A 13,252-nucleotide genomic window follows, 5' to 3' on the forward strand; every position below is an offset into this window, starting at 1 on the left:
GCTCCAGACACGCAGACTCAGTAGTTGTGGCTCACGGGCCCAGTTGCTCCGCGGCATGTGGGATCTTCCCAGACCAGGGCTCGAACCCGTGTCCCCTGTGTTGGCAGGCAGATGCTCAACCACTGCACCACCAGGGAAGCCCTCACCTTGATCTTCTACATCCTCAGTGAACCATCTCCCCCATCTGCCCTTCGAGCTATGCCTCTGTTGGGAGTTAGCATGGTTTCCCCTCTTAGAATTCTGTAGGTCAACCTTGTCATTGCCCCTGTGTGGGAATGCTCGTTAGCCAAGGAGCAGGATTGGTGGATGTTTCTGTCCAACGGAAGTTGTGTTACATTTTTAGTATACGAAGAGATTGAATTCAGCCAACTCATCTTCAGAGGAGACTTCCTCAGTGACAGCTACTTCGGGGGCCGTCTGCGCGGTCAGATTGCCACGGAGGAGTTGCACTTTGGGGAAGGGGTCCACCGGAAAGCCTTCCGCAGCAAAGTGATGCAGGGCCTCACACCAGTCTTCAAGCCCGGCCATGCCTGTGTGCTCAAGGTGCACAATGCCGTTGCCTACGGGACCAGAAACAATGATGAGCTCATCCAGAGGAACTACAAGCTCGCCGCCCAGGTGGGTCCACCTGCCCTGAAAGTGCTGCTTGAGGTGTGAGACGGACCCATGATACCCTGAGATGAAAATCAGACTCAGAATTGATGGGGGTGTCTCCAAGAGGGTGTCTTTCTCCCTCTGGGGTATGTTTATGAGGAAGTCACTAGATTAAGGCTAAATGCTGGAGATCACATCTCAGCCTCTGAGTGATTTCTTGGCCTCGTGCCAGCTAGTTGGGACCAGTCTATGTCTGGGGGCACCTCACCGGTTCCTACCTGGGCTGGGATCACTTCTTAGGAATGCTTCCTAGGAAGCCCCATCAGACCCCTGGGGGTTTGAATCTGCCTGGACTCAGAATGACATGGGAAGTGGGGTGTCCAAGTTACATTGGATGCCACGATTCCCAAGGATCCTCAAGGACAGCTAAAATCAACGGTAGTTTCTGGAGTGTTTCAGTTTGTTTTAGGGAAGAGGAAGGAGGGTGGGGTATATTCAGAAGGGTTAACGTTTGTCCTGTTACCTGCCTTCCTGAGTTATGTTCAATGTCCACCCGTAAGCTATGAAGGGAGATTGACCCAAGTCTCTAGCTAAGTTCCCTTCTATGTTACTGAGTCGTAGGACCCTTGAGGCAAGAGGGGAGGGGAGGAAAACACGAGCTTCTCCCCCTGCATCTCCACCCATCCCCCACCCCCCATCCATGCATTTCACTCTATGCCAGCGCTGGCCAAGCTTTCAGGAGAGCTGGGTCTAGCTCTTTCACAAACTAGGTGCCCTTTGAATTTTTTTTTTTTACCCTATAAAACGAATAAGCTAGACTCAGATGAGTCTCCTGGGTGCTCTCAAACACTGTCCCTCCACGGTTATTCCAGATGTGGCAATGCCGTGTGGGACTTGGTACTCATGAAGACAGCCCCTCTTCTCTGAGCATAGGATTTTGCCAATTGTACTCCTTTCTCCTCCAAATCTATCCTTCTTTGTTCTTCTCTTTCACTGAATATTCCTTCCATTTCAAGTGCCATCTGGCCCAGTCATGGAAAATCCCCCAGCATCCAGACTCCCACTTAGGAAAAGCAAACTGGATTCTGCTTTCCACTCTGTAGGGCTTTTCTAAGCCAACAATCTTGGCAAGGTGTTCATTACTTACAACTCAAGTTACACCTTTGAAGAACCTCAGATGGGATAGCTCAGGGGAAATCCAACAGTCCCCGTGCTCTATCTGACATCCTGCCCAGGGACCAGTCCCCTTAGCTCAGGGGTGAACTTCAGCCATGCGGGTTCTAGAAATTTCATAGTTCAGGGACACCTAGCCCTAGAGACCACTTGACCTTCACCCGGATGGTTCCTTCAGGTCTCAGAGCTCCTCTGCAAGTGGCCAACTGTAGGCTACATTCATTGTTGCTTCTGTGCCCCCAACGAAGGGATGGGTTTGGAAATCTATTGGCTTAACCTATATTGGGAAATTTGAGCCTTACTGGGCAATGCTCTCTGAATTTCTTCTAATCACTGGGCTTTCCCATGTACTTGGGTGATCTAGGAATGCTACGTTCAAAATACCGCCAGATACTATGCCAAGATCTATGCCGCTGAAGCACAGCCTCTGGAAGGCTTTGGAGAAGTGCCAGAGTAAGTACGATTCCCTCTTGTTTTCCCCCACCTCTAATTTGTTGGGGACTTATGGGGCACTGAGGGATGAGAGGGTGAGAAGAAACAGTAGGACACACGTTTCAACTGGTGTCTGTCTGTAAGCTCTAAGAGGGCACACACAGCTGCTATCCTGTTCTTCACTGAGTCACCAGAGGCTTGCAGAAAAATACTTGCTAGATATTTCAGTAAATGTATGTATGGATGGAATAATTAAATAAATGCATATACCATGTTGAATAGAAAATGTATCTACTCTCATGGGTATTACATTGTCTAAACCATAAACAAATATAAGAGAACAGGAGTCCTATGATGAAAATAAATATGGTTGTGTGTCAGGAAAGAATAAGCTGGGTGGTCAGGAACATAGGAGCATAGCACCCGATTCCAGGAACCCTACAGAGGTAAACTACACTGACTTTTATCCACTCATTGACTAAACATCGATTGGCACAAGCACATGTTGGGGTGTCTGGAGGTCGTATTTACTGATCTGCTTATCTGGTTGAGATCATAAATGAGAAGAGAAAGGGCTGTGCCAGTGCACATTGGAAACTTCAGATAGACCAGTCATTTACATATGAGTAGAAACTGGGAAAGGAGAGGAAAGAAGGAAGGAACTCTTGTCTGCATTATCTCTGTTAACTCACGAAATGGAAAAAAAAAAACCCTGAGGTGGTATGTTGGGCACACCATGTATAAAGTCTAATGCTTGCTGCTCTTCCCCAAGAAATGCTTAACATACTTAGTATACAAACAATTCTCAGCAACTTCAAGAAAAATTAACATAATGCAAAGAAAACCACTTTCAATTGCTTTTCTGTTAAGTACGCCAAGACAGCAATCTGGACTGGGTTGTCATGAGAACTCGCCCTGTTCTTGCTTCTCCAGCCCCCTGTTCCTGCCCTGTCCTCTTCAGTTCCTCTTCGAGGAGGAAGAATCCACCCGTAATCAGTCCACCAGGCACGGAACCACAGCGCCCTCCCGCAGGGGCACACCCAAGCTTTGTGCAGCTTGACTCATACACAACTTGGGGGCTTTTCGAAGGAAAAGAACACAATTATGAATATCAAGATGTGTCCAGGGACTTGGAAAGGGTCTGTGCGGGTGAAGGACAAGGGTTTAATCAGCTTCCCAGCAAATCTGCCACCGCCCTGGAGACAGATGAGGATGTTTGGTATCCAAATACATTTCCTTCCTTACTGGGGGAGGAGTTGTGAACTCATGGACGAGGACAGGACATGGAGGGATAAGGGTCCAAAAAAGCGCATCTGTGCCTGATTCCATGTTTACTGAACCAAAATCAGGATCCTATACTGGAAACACACAGCATTCTTTTTTTTTAAACTTTTAAAAATTTTGAAACCACAAAAGTTGGTACAACACCTGTATATTCTGCACCTCATTGACCAATTGTTAATAGTTAATTCAATATTCTTTCTATAGATTCTGTGTAGATTCTCTGTATATATTCCTATATAACCACAACAGCTATCAAAACCAACACATTTAACATTGCTATAGTGTCACCTAATGTCCAATCTATATTAAAATTTCCCCAATTATTCCAAAACCACCCTTTTTACTAGAGGAACTATAACTTATCATTCATTCCAGGACACTTAAAAAATTATGTATAAAACTTAAAGTAAAAATAGACATCTTAAGTGCATAGCTCTGAATATTTACATATAGCTATGTCTAAGAGACTGCTACCCCAAACAAGGGGGTCTCTTAATTATTCGGGGCCACAGGTATAATCAGGACTGATTGCTTCCTTGTGAAGTGATGCATATTACATCTTTTTGGCAAGAAGGTTGTCAGTGATATACCGTGTCACATCAGAAGACACATTTCTGTTTGAACCATTCCTGGCAATGATAGGTTTGAATATTGGTTAAGGTGAACATAACCAAGTTTCAAGTTTTGTCTATAAGCCCCGTCTTCCCCAGTGTAGAAACTTACGGGAGGCCCTTTCAGGTAAATTAATTCCATTCAATGAATTCATATTTGTAAAATGTCTCATCTCCTTCCTCCTCTGCCCTCTTAGGGCCGGGGCTCTTTGCAGAGAGAGCCACTTCCACTGTGGTTTCCTGTCAGGCAGTTCACAGGCTTTTTTTTCCCCCCTGCAACTGGCCAGGCTGTGCCCCTTGTAAGCAGGAAGCATGGAGAGTGTAGAGCGGCCCACAGTTCAGCTGTCAAGGGGCACCATGGAGTGGATTGTAGTCACTTCTCTATCGTTAACTATCATTATAGCTGAACCCTTTCTCCGGGTGGTGTAGCCTCACCGCGGGCTTTTCGCTAATACTTGATTCCTATGAGCACACTCAGGGCGCAGCATGTGGTCCCCCAGGTGTGGGGTGGAAAACTGCCGGCAGGAAGGGAGAAGAGTGCAGACCCCCTCCTTGGTTTTTCAAGAACCCAAGGCTGTCCGGCATGAAACCATAACGAGCCCAGCCCTAGTGGGGGAGCAGGGAGACTTCGCCCGTGGACCACACACCACCCGACCACACAGGCCTCCTGTGATCCCACTGAGTCCGTCTTCCCGGCCCGGCTACAATTCCGCTCCAGGAAGCAAGCACAGCCTCTGGGTCAGAAGTTGACACGATTGTATTAACTCCCTCGAGAGCAGAAGGTCCTTCAAGGGCGGGTGTCCCCTCCTCAGGATGAGCAGCCACTTTAGGAGAATCGGTCCCATCAAAAGACATCTTTTTATCAGCACTTTCCAGAGGCGGTTCCCCCTTTATCTTTTATCTTTGGGATGCTGATAGGATCCTGGCCTCTTCTGCTGTGGCAGGAATGTTTTTTTGAGGAGAGCGAGCATGTTCACAGGGTCGCTTCTGTCTGTCTCATTTCCGGCCTTTGGTTCTCGGTGGTAATCACGGCACCAAGTCTGCAAAACGTCTTGGTGAATCAGGTTGACGGTGGTGGGGGGGGCAGGTTAGAAGGTAATGGAGGTATGGACGTCTTCTTCTGAGGTCTTAGGCTGTCACAACACTGTGGCATCTTTTGTGGACAGGAAGCTTTGTCATTTTTCACAGATCATTTCTCTGGGTCCCCTTTGCCGAGCTGGCCTGTGTGTTTGCTTCCCCAGAAGCCCCTGTTCCTCCGCGGCTTCTGCTGACATCGATTTGAATTTGCAGCTTGCGTGTTCTTCCTGTGACTCTGTGAGAGTTCCACTCCTGCTCGTTTGCTCTCTCCGTTTTACCAACCTTGACTTCCTTTCTGAGCATGAAGATTCTCCTTGCTTCTGAAATGGCCCCTGGCCCAAGATCCACGCAGCTTTCTCAAAGGCCTCTGTGCTCGAAACCGTGTTAGCAAAGGTGTAAGTGAGCAGGATTTGAGAGGAGAGGGCACGGGGGGCGAGTGTGTCTGTGTAGGGGTGGGGATGACTCGGACGCCCACCCGTCAGCCTCTAGATGATCCACTGAGCAGGGAGGACGAGCAGGGCCCACGGAGACGTGCCCACTCGGCAGATGGCTGTGAGGGGAGGGGCAGAACAAAGCGGGGAGGGCCTCAGCACGATCCCTGCAAGGAGGCAGCCCGTGAACGGAAAGGGCTCCCAAGCGGCGAGCCAAGGGAGGGCCGCCAGCTGGTCCCCGCCATGCCTCAGGCTCCTCTGCAGATCCAGGGCTCGGGGCTGGGTGGTTGGCCTGCCTGGGGTGGGGATGTGTTTATTTCCAGACCGCGAAGCTGGCCCTACACTTCCCTTTTACGGGCGGGTGGGTCTAGAAGAGAAAACCCTCCGCACTCCGGCAGCTTCCGGTTTTGAATTTGTGAATGACAGTAGAGTCGGCGTTCTTCATGCAAAGGCTCCCCCTGGGCAGGGGCCATGCCTAGTTAACACCCTGAGTCACGGCCAGCTCCATCTCTGGTTTTTAGGGCTACGGAACGAGTAAGAACCCAGGTCAACCCTGAACACCCTTTCGCCCTGCGGCAGGGTCAGCGGCCAGCTGTCTTCAGGGCGTCCTCAGGAGGCAATCTGGATGGCCCAAATCCTGCAGAAATGACCGAGTTGTCAGAGGGAGGCTGGGGACACCCCAGGCTGATTTCAGGGGTGCTGGGAAGGGCCCACTGCCCCAGGTGGGCCCACCAGCCCCCTGTCTAATACTTGACATTTCTTTAATAAAAGAAGACACAAACGCTTTCATCCTAGAAGTAGAAATAGTGCTTGAAATGCCTCCCGCCGTGATGAGTAATCAGAGAACGTTGGTGTGTGAAGGGTCGGCCACTTGGTGTCTCAGAGGACATTGTCCCGGTCCAGATCTGCCCCTGAGAGAGGTGCCCTTTCCTCTTCTGAAATGGGGCGGGAAAGGAGGCATCCTTCTCACATTTTCTCAAGGAAATACTCGTAAATGGCAGACCAGGATCAATATGTTCCCTTCAAAAGCTCTGGGGGCTTAGTCTGAAGTAATCTGCCTGCAGAGTCGTTTCTTTGAAATGTTACCTTCCGTGTCTTTAAAATTCACTTGAATTTTGTATCCTTCTTCCCTCTTTGTCTGCTTAATGTAAAAATGTTTTCCCAACAATCTTTGGCTCAAGTTGACACCTGTGTGTAGCCTCCAGCTGAAGTCCCAGGAGAAGGCAGGATGTGGGCGGAACGGCACAGGCCCGGGTGCTCTCCGTGCTCTGGAAGAATCCTCTCTGCTCTGTTCTCACCCCTGGGGCAGCAGGCGGCGCCCTGCGGCGTGAGTGCAGACCCGGCCGGGGTGCCCAACTCAAGCCTCCCTTCAAAGCAGGAGGCCTTCGCCCTCATCTCACTGGAAAAGGGGAGCCACGTCCCCCCAGAGAGAGAAATGATGGTAGTGTCTGTGATAGTATTTCTGAAGGGAGAAAGGAGATCACCGGCCTTGCTGCCCTCCTGACTTTTCCTAAGCTTGGATTTGGTTACTACGTGTTGCAGAATTGTTCTATATCTTTACCTGTAGACATCCTGACTCAAAAGCTGGGCCACTTCTGAGGCCTTCTCATTATAGGGCTCTTTGTGTGGTTCTACTAAGAGAACTGATACCAGCCGTTCCCCTCCCCAACCCAGGTGGCCATCACTGGATGCAGGTGACTGTCACACCATTAATGGTTTTTTTTCTTTTGGAACTTAGACCCTTCCAGAAGCCTACTTTCTGAGCCTTTAAATATGTCGACAGTTGTTAAGGGCCTGCCTTAGGGACTTATACCTATTTGTTTACCCATTTGACAAATAATCTGTATTAAAAATATTTTTTACATTAATGAACATCAAAAAATCAGCATCGTACCTTTTCCTTGGGGTGGCTATCATGATTTCTACTTTAAGTCCTTGAAAATGACATCTATGTGATCAACACTTAACTAGGTGACCTCTTCTCTGACTGTCTACAAGTTTGTCAGATCAGATCCTATGTCAGTTTAATGGTTGTGACTGGGAGGGGTGCTACTGGCCTCTGGTGAGAAGTGGCCAGAGATGTTGCTAAACATCCTATAATGCACAGGACAGCCCCACAATGAGGAATTATCTGGCCCCAAAGTTCAATAATGCCGAGACTGAGAAACTTTGTCCTATATAAACATTCATTCATTTTTGCCAAACGCTGTGCATTTACCATGTGCCAGGCTTTGTTCCATGCTAGGTGATGGGCACTTAAAGAATACAAAGAAAATGCAATAGGTTCTTGCCCCTCATAGCCAGTGGGAGTGCAAGGCATGTAGGACAAAACCCAGTGTGGTGGCATGAAGTGCAAGGAGTTATGGGGACATGGAGGAGGTAGGGAGTCTGGAAAAGCTCCCAAGAGGAGGAGGGTGTTGAAGAATGAGTAGGAGTTGGCCAGATGGAGAGCAAGGGTGGAGAACTGCCAGCAAAGGGAACAGCGTGTTCAAAGAAAGAAATGAAGAGCTGTGAAAGACAGTTTTCAAGGAGATGGAAAATGCTCAGTAAATCTAGAGCGCTGGCAGGGTAGAAAAAAGGGGTGCAGAGAAAGAGGCCAGAGGCAGGTTGGGGGCCAGAATGCAAAGAACTTTCAATGCTCAGCTAATGAGCATTGGGACGAGAGGGAGACAGGGGCTAACCAGAAGCTTTCAGCAGGGGAGCCTTGAGCAACGGAGCAGACATATTGTTGTTGTTTTTAATAGAGTTTAATCTTTGGAATAGTTTTAGGTTCACGCAAAATTGAATGGAGGGGACAGATTTCCCATATCCACTCAGGCTCCACACATACACAGCCTCCCCCATTACCAACATCCCCCAGCAGACGGGAACATCTGTTATAATTGAATTCACATTGACACATCATCGTCACCCAAAGTCCACAGTGTACATGAGGGTTGTACATTCTGTGGGTTTGGACAAATGTCTAATGACACTATAACGTATGATAATTATAATGTGTCATACAGAGTAGTTTCATTGCCCTAAAAATCCTCTGTGCGGATGTGGCTCTTAGAGCTATCTGTCCATCAGCAATGGATGTCCAAGGACAAGGCCCAGAGGCTGGACGTGGTGAGACCAGTCTGAAAGTTGTTTCTGTCGCCCAAGAAAGAGGCAGTGACAGTGGAACTAAGCCACGGCCATGGGGCGTTTGAGAGGAAAGAATGGGCTTGTGTGACATTCAGTAGGTAGGTGTGTTTAACCAGACTTCATAGAAGGAGTAAAAAGGGAGAGAAGGTTGACTGTGAACTTGGGAGACCTGGTAGACAATGCCGCCACTTGAAGACAGTAAAGGCAGGGAGAAGACTCATGTAGGTGTAAGGCGAGGTGAATAATTTTGCGTAGGCTGAGTCTGAGGTTTGTGGTCTCTGTGGCCCGTCAGACTGCTGCAATTCGGTCATCTCAGCCTGGAGCGGAAAGAGAAGGGAAGCAGTAGCTGGTTTGCTGGGCATCTGCATACAGATGATCACAGCAACTGTGCAAGTGGTGGGCTTACCTGGGTAGAGTGCATAGAACAAGGAGAGGGAAGGACCAAGGATGGAAACTCGAGAAACACGAACGTGCAGGGGTCGGAGTCAGTGCTGAGCAGGGGCCGGCAAATGCTCAGGGGCAACATCAGTGGAACGAGAGTCAGGAGGGGGCACTGTCCCCAGAGTCCAGGCAAGAGGGTGATTCTGGAGGGAAAAAGGGGTCAACACTGTCAGAAGCTTATTAGTTATCTATTAATGACCTACCGTATTGGACAGGGAACTCTAGTCAATACTCTATTATGGCCTATATGGGAAAAGGATCTAAAGAGAGTGGATATATGTATATGTATAACTGATGCACTTTGCTGTACAACAGAAACTAACACAACATTGTAAGCCAACTATACGCCAATAAAAATTAAACAAACACTGACAGATGCTGCAGAAGTGTCCTGGGGAATAATTAGAGGCCATCAGAATGGATGACCACAGCAGGCGGGGGCTTTGTAAGATGAGGGCTAATGGGTCAAAGAGGGAATTGGACTTGAGGCCATGGATACAAATGGAGGCGCCCCTTTCAAGAAGTGAAGGAAACAAGGAAAATCAGAATGAAATCTAAGGGCAAAGTCTCCCCAAAGGAAGGGCGGTGCTGGTTGTTTTTAAGATGGGGGGAGACAAGAACATGTTTGTGACCTTGAGGCAGAGGGAAGAAACAAAAGAACTCACCAACAGAAGACAAAACTTGAGAGGAGGGGTGGACAAACCCTTTCTGCAGAGGACCAGATAGTAACTATTTTAGGCTGTGTAGGTCCATAGGCAAAATCAATGCTATTATGTAGATGCTTATGTAACAATAAAGAAAACCAATATCCACAAATCTTTATTGATGAATTATACAGGTTTACTAATAGAAGAATGGAATTCTTTCTTTTTAAGTAGCATTTTGCTAGCTTTTAAAAGTAACTTTGCTTACATTTGGAGTTCAGAGTTAGTGTTCCCTAAAGCCAATCAATTGCAAGTGTTCATCTGTAAAAACCATTCTTGTGGGCTGTATGAAAACAGGCATCCGACTGGGTCTGGTCCCTAGGTAACAGGGTGCTGACCCTGCTGTACTCGTATTTTCCTGCGGTGAGTAGTGGGTGAGGTGGATTCATGTATATCCTTTCACGAGCTCTCATGCAATTTATTCCTCGCCTGGTGACAAAAGGGAATGGGCAGTTGTGACACCAGGTCTGTTCGGTGCTGGACTAACTGCATCTGGGAAGGGGGAGGGGGAGGCAGAGCCTCACTGGGTGGGACTCAGAAGCGTCGGGGAAGCTTCAGGCCAGGCCAGATAGGGTGCAGAGAGGACCAGGAGGTGGGACTCGGACTGGCTTGTGTGGGTGTGGATGGAGGGAGACTGAGCTGTGGGTACCAAACACAGGGATGGACTTGTTGGATGGCCTCTCCCTCTTGCCTCCCACTCTGCCAGCTTATTCCTCCTTAGTCTTCACAACTCAGGCCACACACATCTGGCTGCTGACTGTCTTTATTAGCTGGGAGTTGGGGGTTAGGTGTCCCTCCTCTGGGCACCTCACCAACGACTGCCCTTGGAAAGCAGGGACTGTGTCTCTCGTCTCCCCTCCCCTGAATCTTTGAGATCCTGGCACAAGCTATTCAGCAGATTTTTGTTGAAGGGAAAGAACGCGAAGGTAGAGTTGCCAATCAACTCTACAGATGTTGGGGTGGAGGCAAATGACTAGTTCATTTTTTGCCATGTTAAATTTTTTTTTTTTAATGTATTTTTTGGCTGCGTTGGGACTTCGTTGCTGCGCGTGGGCTTTCTCTAGCTGCGGCGAGCGGGGGCTACTCTTCGTTGCGGTGCGCGGGCTTCTATTGTGGTGGCTTCTATTGTTGTGGAGCACGGGCTGTAGTCGCGTGGGCTTCAGTAGTTGCAGCACGTGGGCTCAGTAGTTGCGGCACGTGGGCTCAGTAGTTGCAGCACGTGGGCTCAGTAGTTGCGGCATGTGGGCTCAGTAGTTGTGGCTTGCAGGCTTAGTTGCTCCGCGGCACGTGGGATCTTCCCGGACCAGGTCTTGAACCCGTGTCCCCTGCATTGGCAGGTGGATCCTTAACCACTGCACCACCAGGGCAGTCCTGCCATGTTAAATTTGAGACGCCTTTTAGACATCAAGTGTAGATGGAGAGTAGGCAGCTGGAGATGTGAGTTGGAAGTTCAGGGGAGAGGTCTGGGCTGGAGATATAAATGTGGAAACTGCCGACATATGAACTGTATTTAAAACAAGGAGGGTCACTAGGGAAGGTGTGCAGAGTGAGAAGAGCTATCCCAGGGCGTGCCAGGGTGTAAAGGTTGGGGAGAAATGAGGAACCAGGAAAGGAGACAGGAAGTAGCCAGTGAAACAGAAAGAAAACCAAGAGGAAGTGAGTTTCTGGAAGCCACGGGAAAGTGTCTTAAAAAGAAGTGAGCGATCCAGTGTCCAGTGCTATTGAGGGCGAGTAAGATGAGGGCTGAGAAGGGACAATTAGACTCAGCGACATGGTGCTTGTGGTGCCCTTGACCGAGGCTTCTTTAAGCAGGAAAGTCACTTTGAGTGAATTCAAGACTGAATGGGAGGGAAGGGATTGGAGATGGTGAGTCTACAACTGATTTGGGTTTTGATGTAAACGGTGAGTCAGTAGTGGGGGTGGGCTGTGAGGTCCACAGGCTGAGTAGAGTTATTACTCTCTGTTGCTGTTGGGAATGAGTCTGTAGGGGGAAACCCTGGTGGGAGGGAGAGTGGGGAACCATCCCTGGAACAATATCCTCGAGCATCGGGGAGGGGTTGGGATCCAGGGCACCAGTGGAGAGATGGTTCAGGTAGCAGCAAGGAGGGCTCCTCCATAGTAGATGGTGGGCAGGCAGAGGACATGGGCACTGACCTTGGGAGGCAGGAACACGTGGTGGGTGTAGCTGTGAGAATTTCTTATTGTTTCAGTTTCACAGTCAAACAGGAAGCAAGGTCCTCGGCTGAGAGTGAGGCTGGGGAGGAGGCGTGGGCGGTCTGAGGAGAGAAGAGCGGGTTTGGGTTAGTCATCTAGGATGGTGTGACAGTGAACGGGTCAGTGCAGGATCTGACCACCTCTCCACTTCCAGGTGCCATCGTTCTCACGTGGCCTCCTCCCTGTGTCCCGCATCTGCCCTTGCACGCTCCGTACCGCGCAGGGTGGCCCCTGTCACACACAAGTTTGATCATGTCACTCCTGTATCCAAAACCCTCAGGTGGCTTCTCTTCCTGCTCAGTACAAAGGGCAAAGTTTCTCAAGTGGCCCAGACTCCCCAAGGTCCAGTTCCCCGTTTCCTCCCATCCTCACACAAACCACCACGCTCCCCTTGCTCGACGCTCTCCAGCCACATCGGCCCCTCGCTGCTGTCTGAACATGCCCCAGATGCTCCTGCCCAGGGCCTCTTCCCTTTGCTGTTCCTTCTACTTGGAATGTTCCTTCCATAGAGGTGCTCATGGCTCTCTCCATGCCCACCTCCTACAGGTCTCTGCTCAAAATGTTCTTTACGATCAAGGCCTTCTCTGACCTCCCTAAATAAAATCGCAACCCCTCCTCCACCCCCTGTGCTACCTCTCTCCTCTCCACTGCTTTATTTTTTTTCATATAGCACCGAGCACTAGACGCTTGTTTATTGTCTGTCTCCTTCATTTAAATGTAAGATCCTTGAGAGCAGAGCCTCTTTTCTTTACTGCTGTTTTCTGGAACAGTGTCTGGAACAGTGTCTGACACATAGAAGCCACTGAATGCATATTTGTTGGCTGAAAGGCAGGATGGATGGAAGGGTGGATAGTTGCTGGATGGATAGATATATTAGTCACCTGACCAATGGGTCATTGAGGTATGCCTATAATGAAGACATTCATTGCTACATGAGCAATTAAACTCCATCCCAAGGAGGAGTTTCTCGCCAACTCTAGGAACAAATAAAAAGAACACATCCTTTTATCCACTAAACAGTCATTGGGGGAAGTTTTAGTCTACAGCTGATGGAACCCAAGGATTTATCCTGCAGCTCCCTACTCCTCCAGGTCAGGCTAGAATATCCCCGCCATCTTTATTCCCATCTGAGAACACGATGCGTGCCCACGTTCTCTTCCCT

General features: G+C 49.1%; 1 protein-coding gene and 1 pseudogene across 2 annotated transcripts in view; one reads left to right on the forward strand and one right to left on the reverse strand.

Annotated features, from left to right (window-relative positions):
• ALPK2 (alpha kinase 2) overlaps positions 1–13,252 on the forward strand; it is an 87,211-nt gene that overhangs the window by 54,075 nt on the left and 19,884 nt on the right. The window contains 2 exon segments of the mRNA XM_082354959.1: positions 344–618; positions 2,132–2,220. Of these exon segments, the coding sequence (XP_082211085.1) occupies positions 344–618; positions 2,132–2,220 (364 nt within the window).
• LOC309611088 (developmental pluripotency-associated protein 4 pseudogene) lies at positions 2,231–13,247 on the reverse strand (annotated as a pseudogene). The gene has a single exon. The product of its transcript is annotated as a developmental pluripotency-associated protein 4 pseudogene (transcript).

Source organism: Balaenoptera borealis (genome assembly GCF_965194805.1).
Source record: "Balaenoptera borealis genome assembly, chromosome: 14".
NCBI lineage: Eukaryota > Metazoa > Chordata > Mammalia > Artiodactyla > Balaenopteridae > Balaenoptera > Balaenoptera borealis.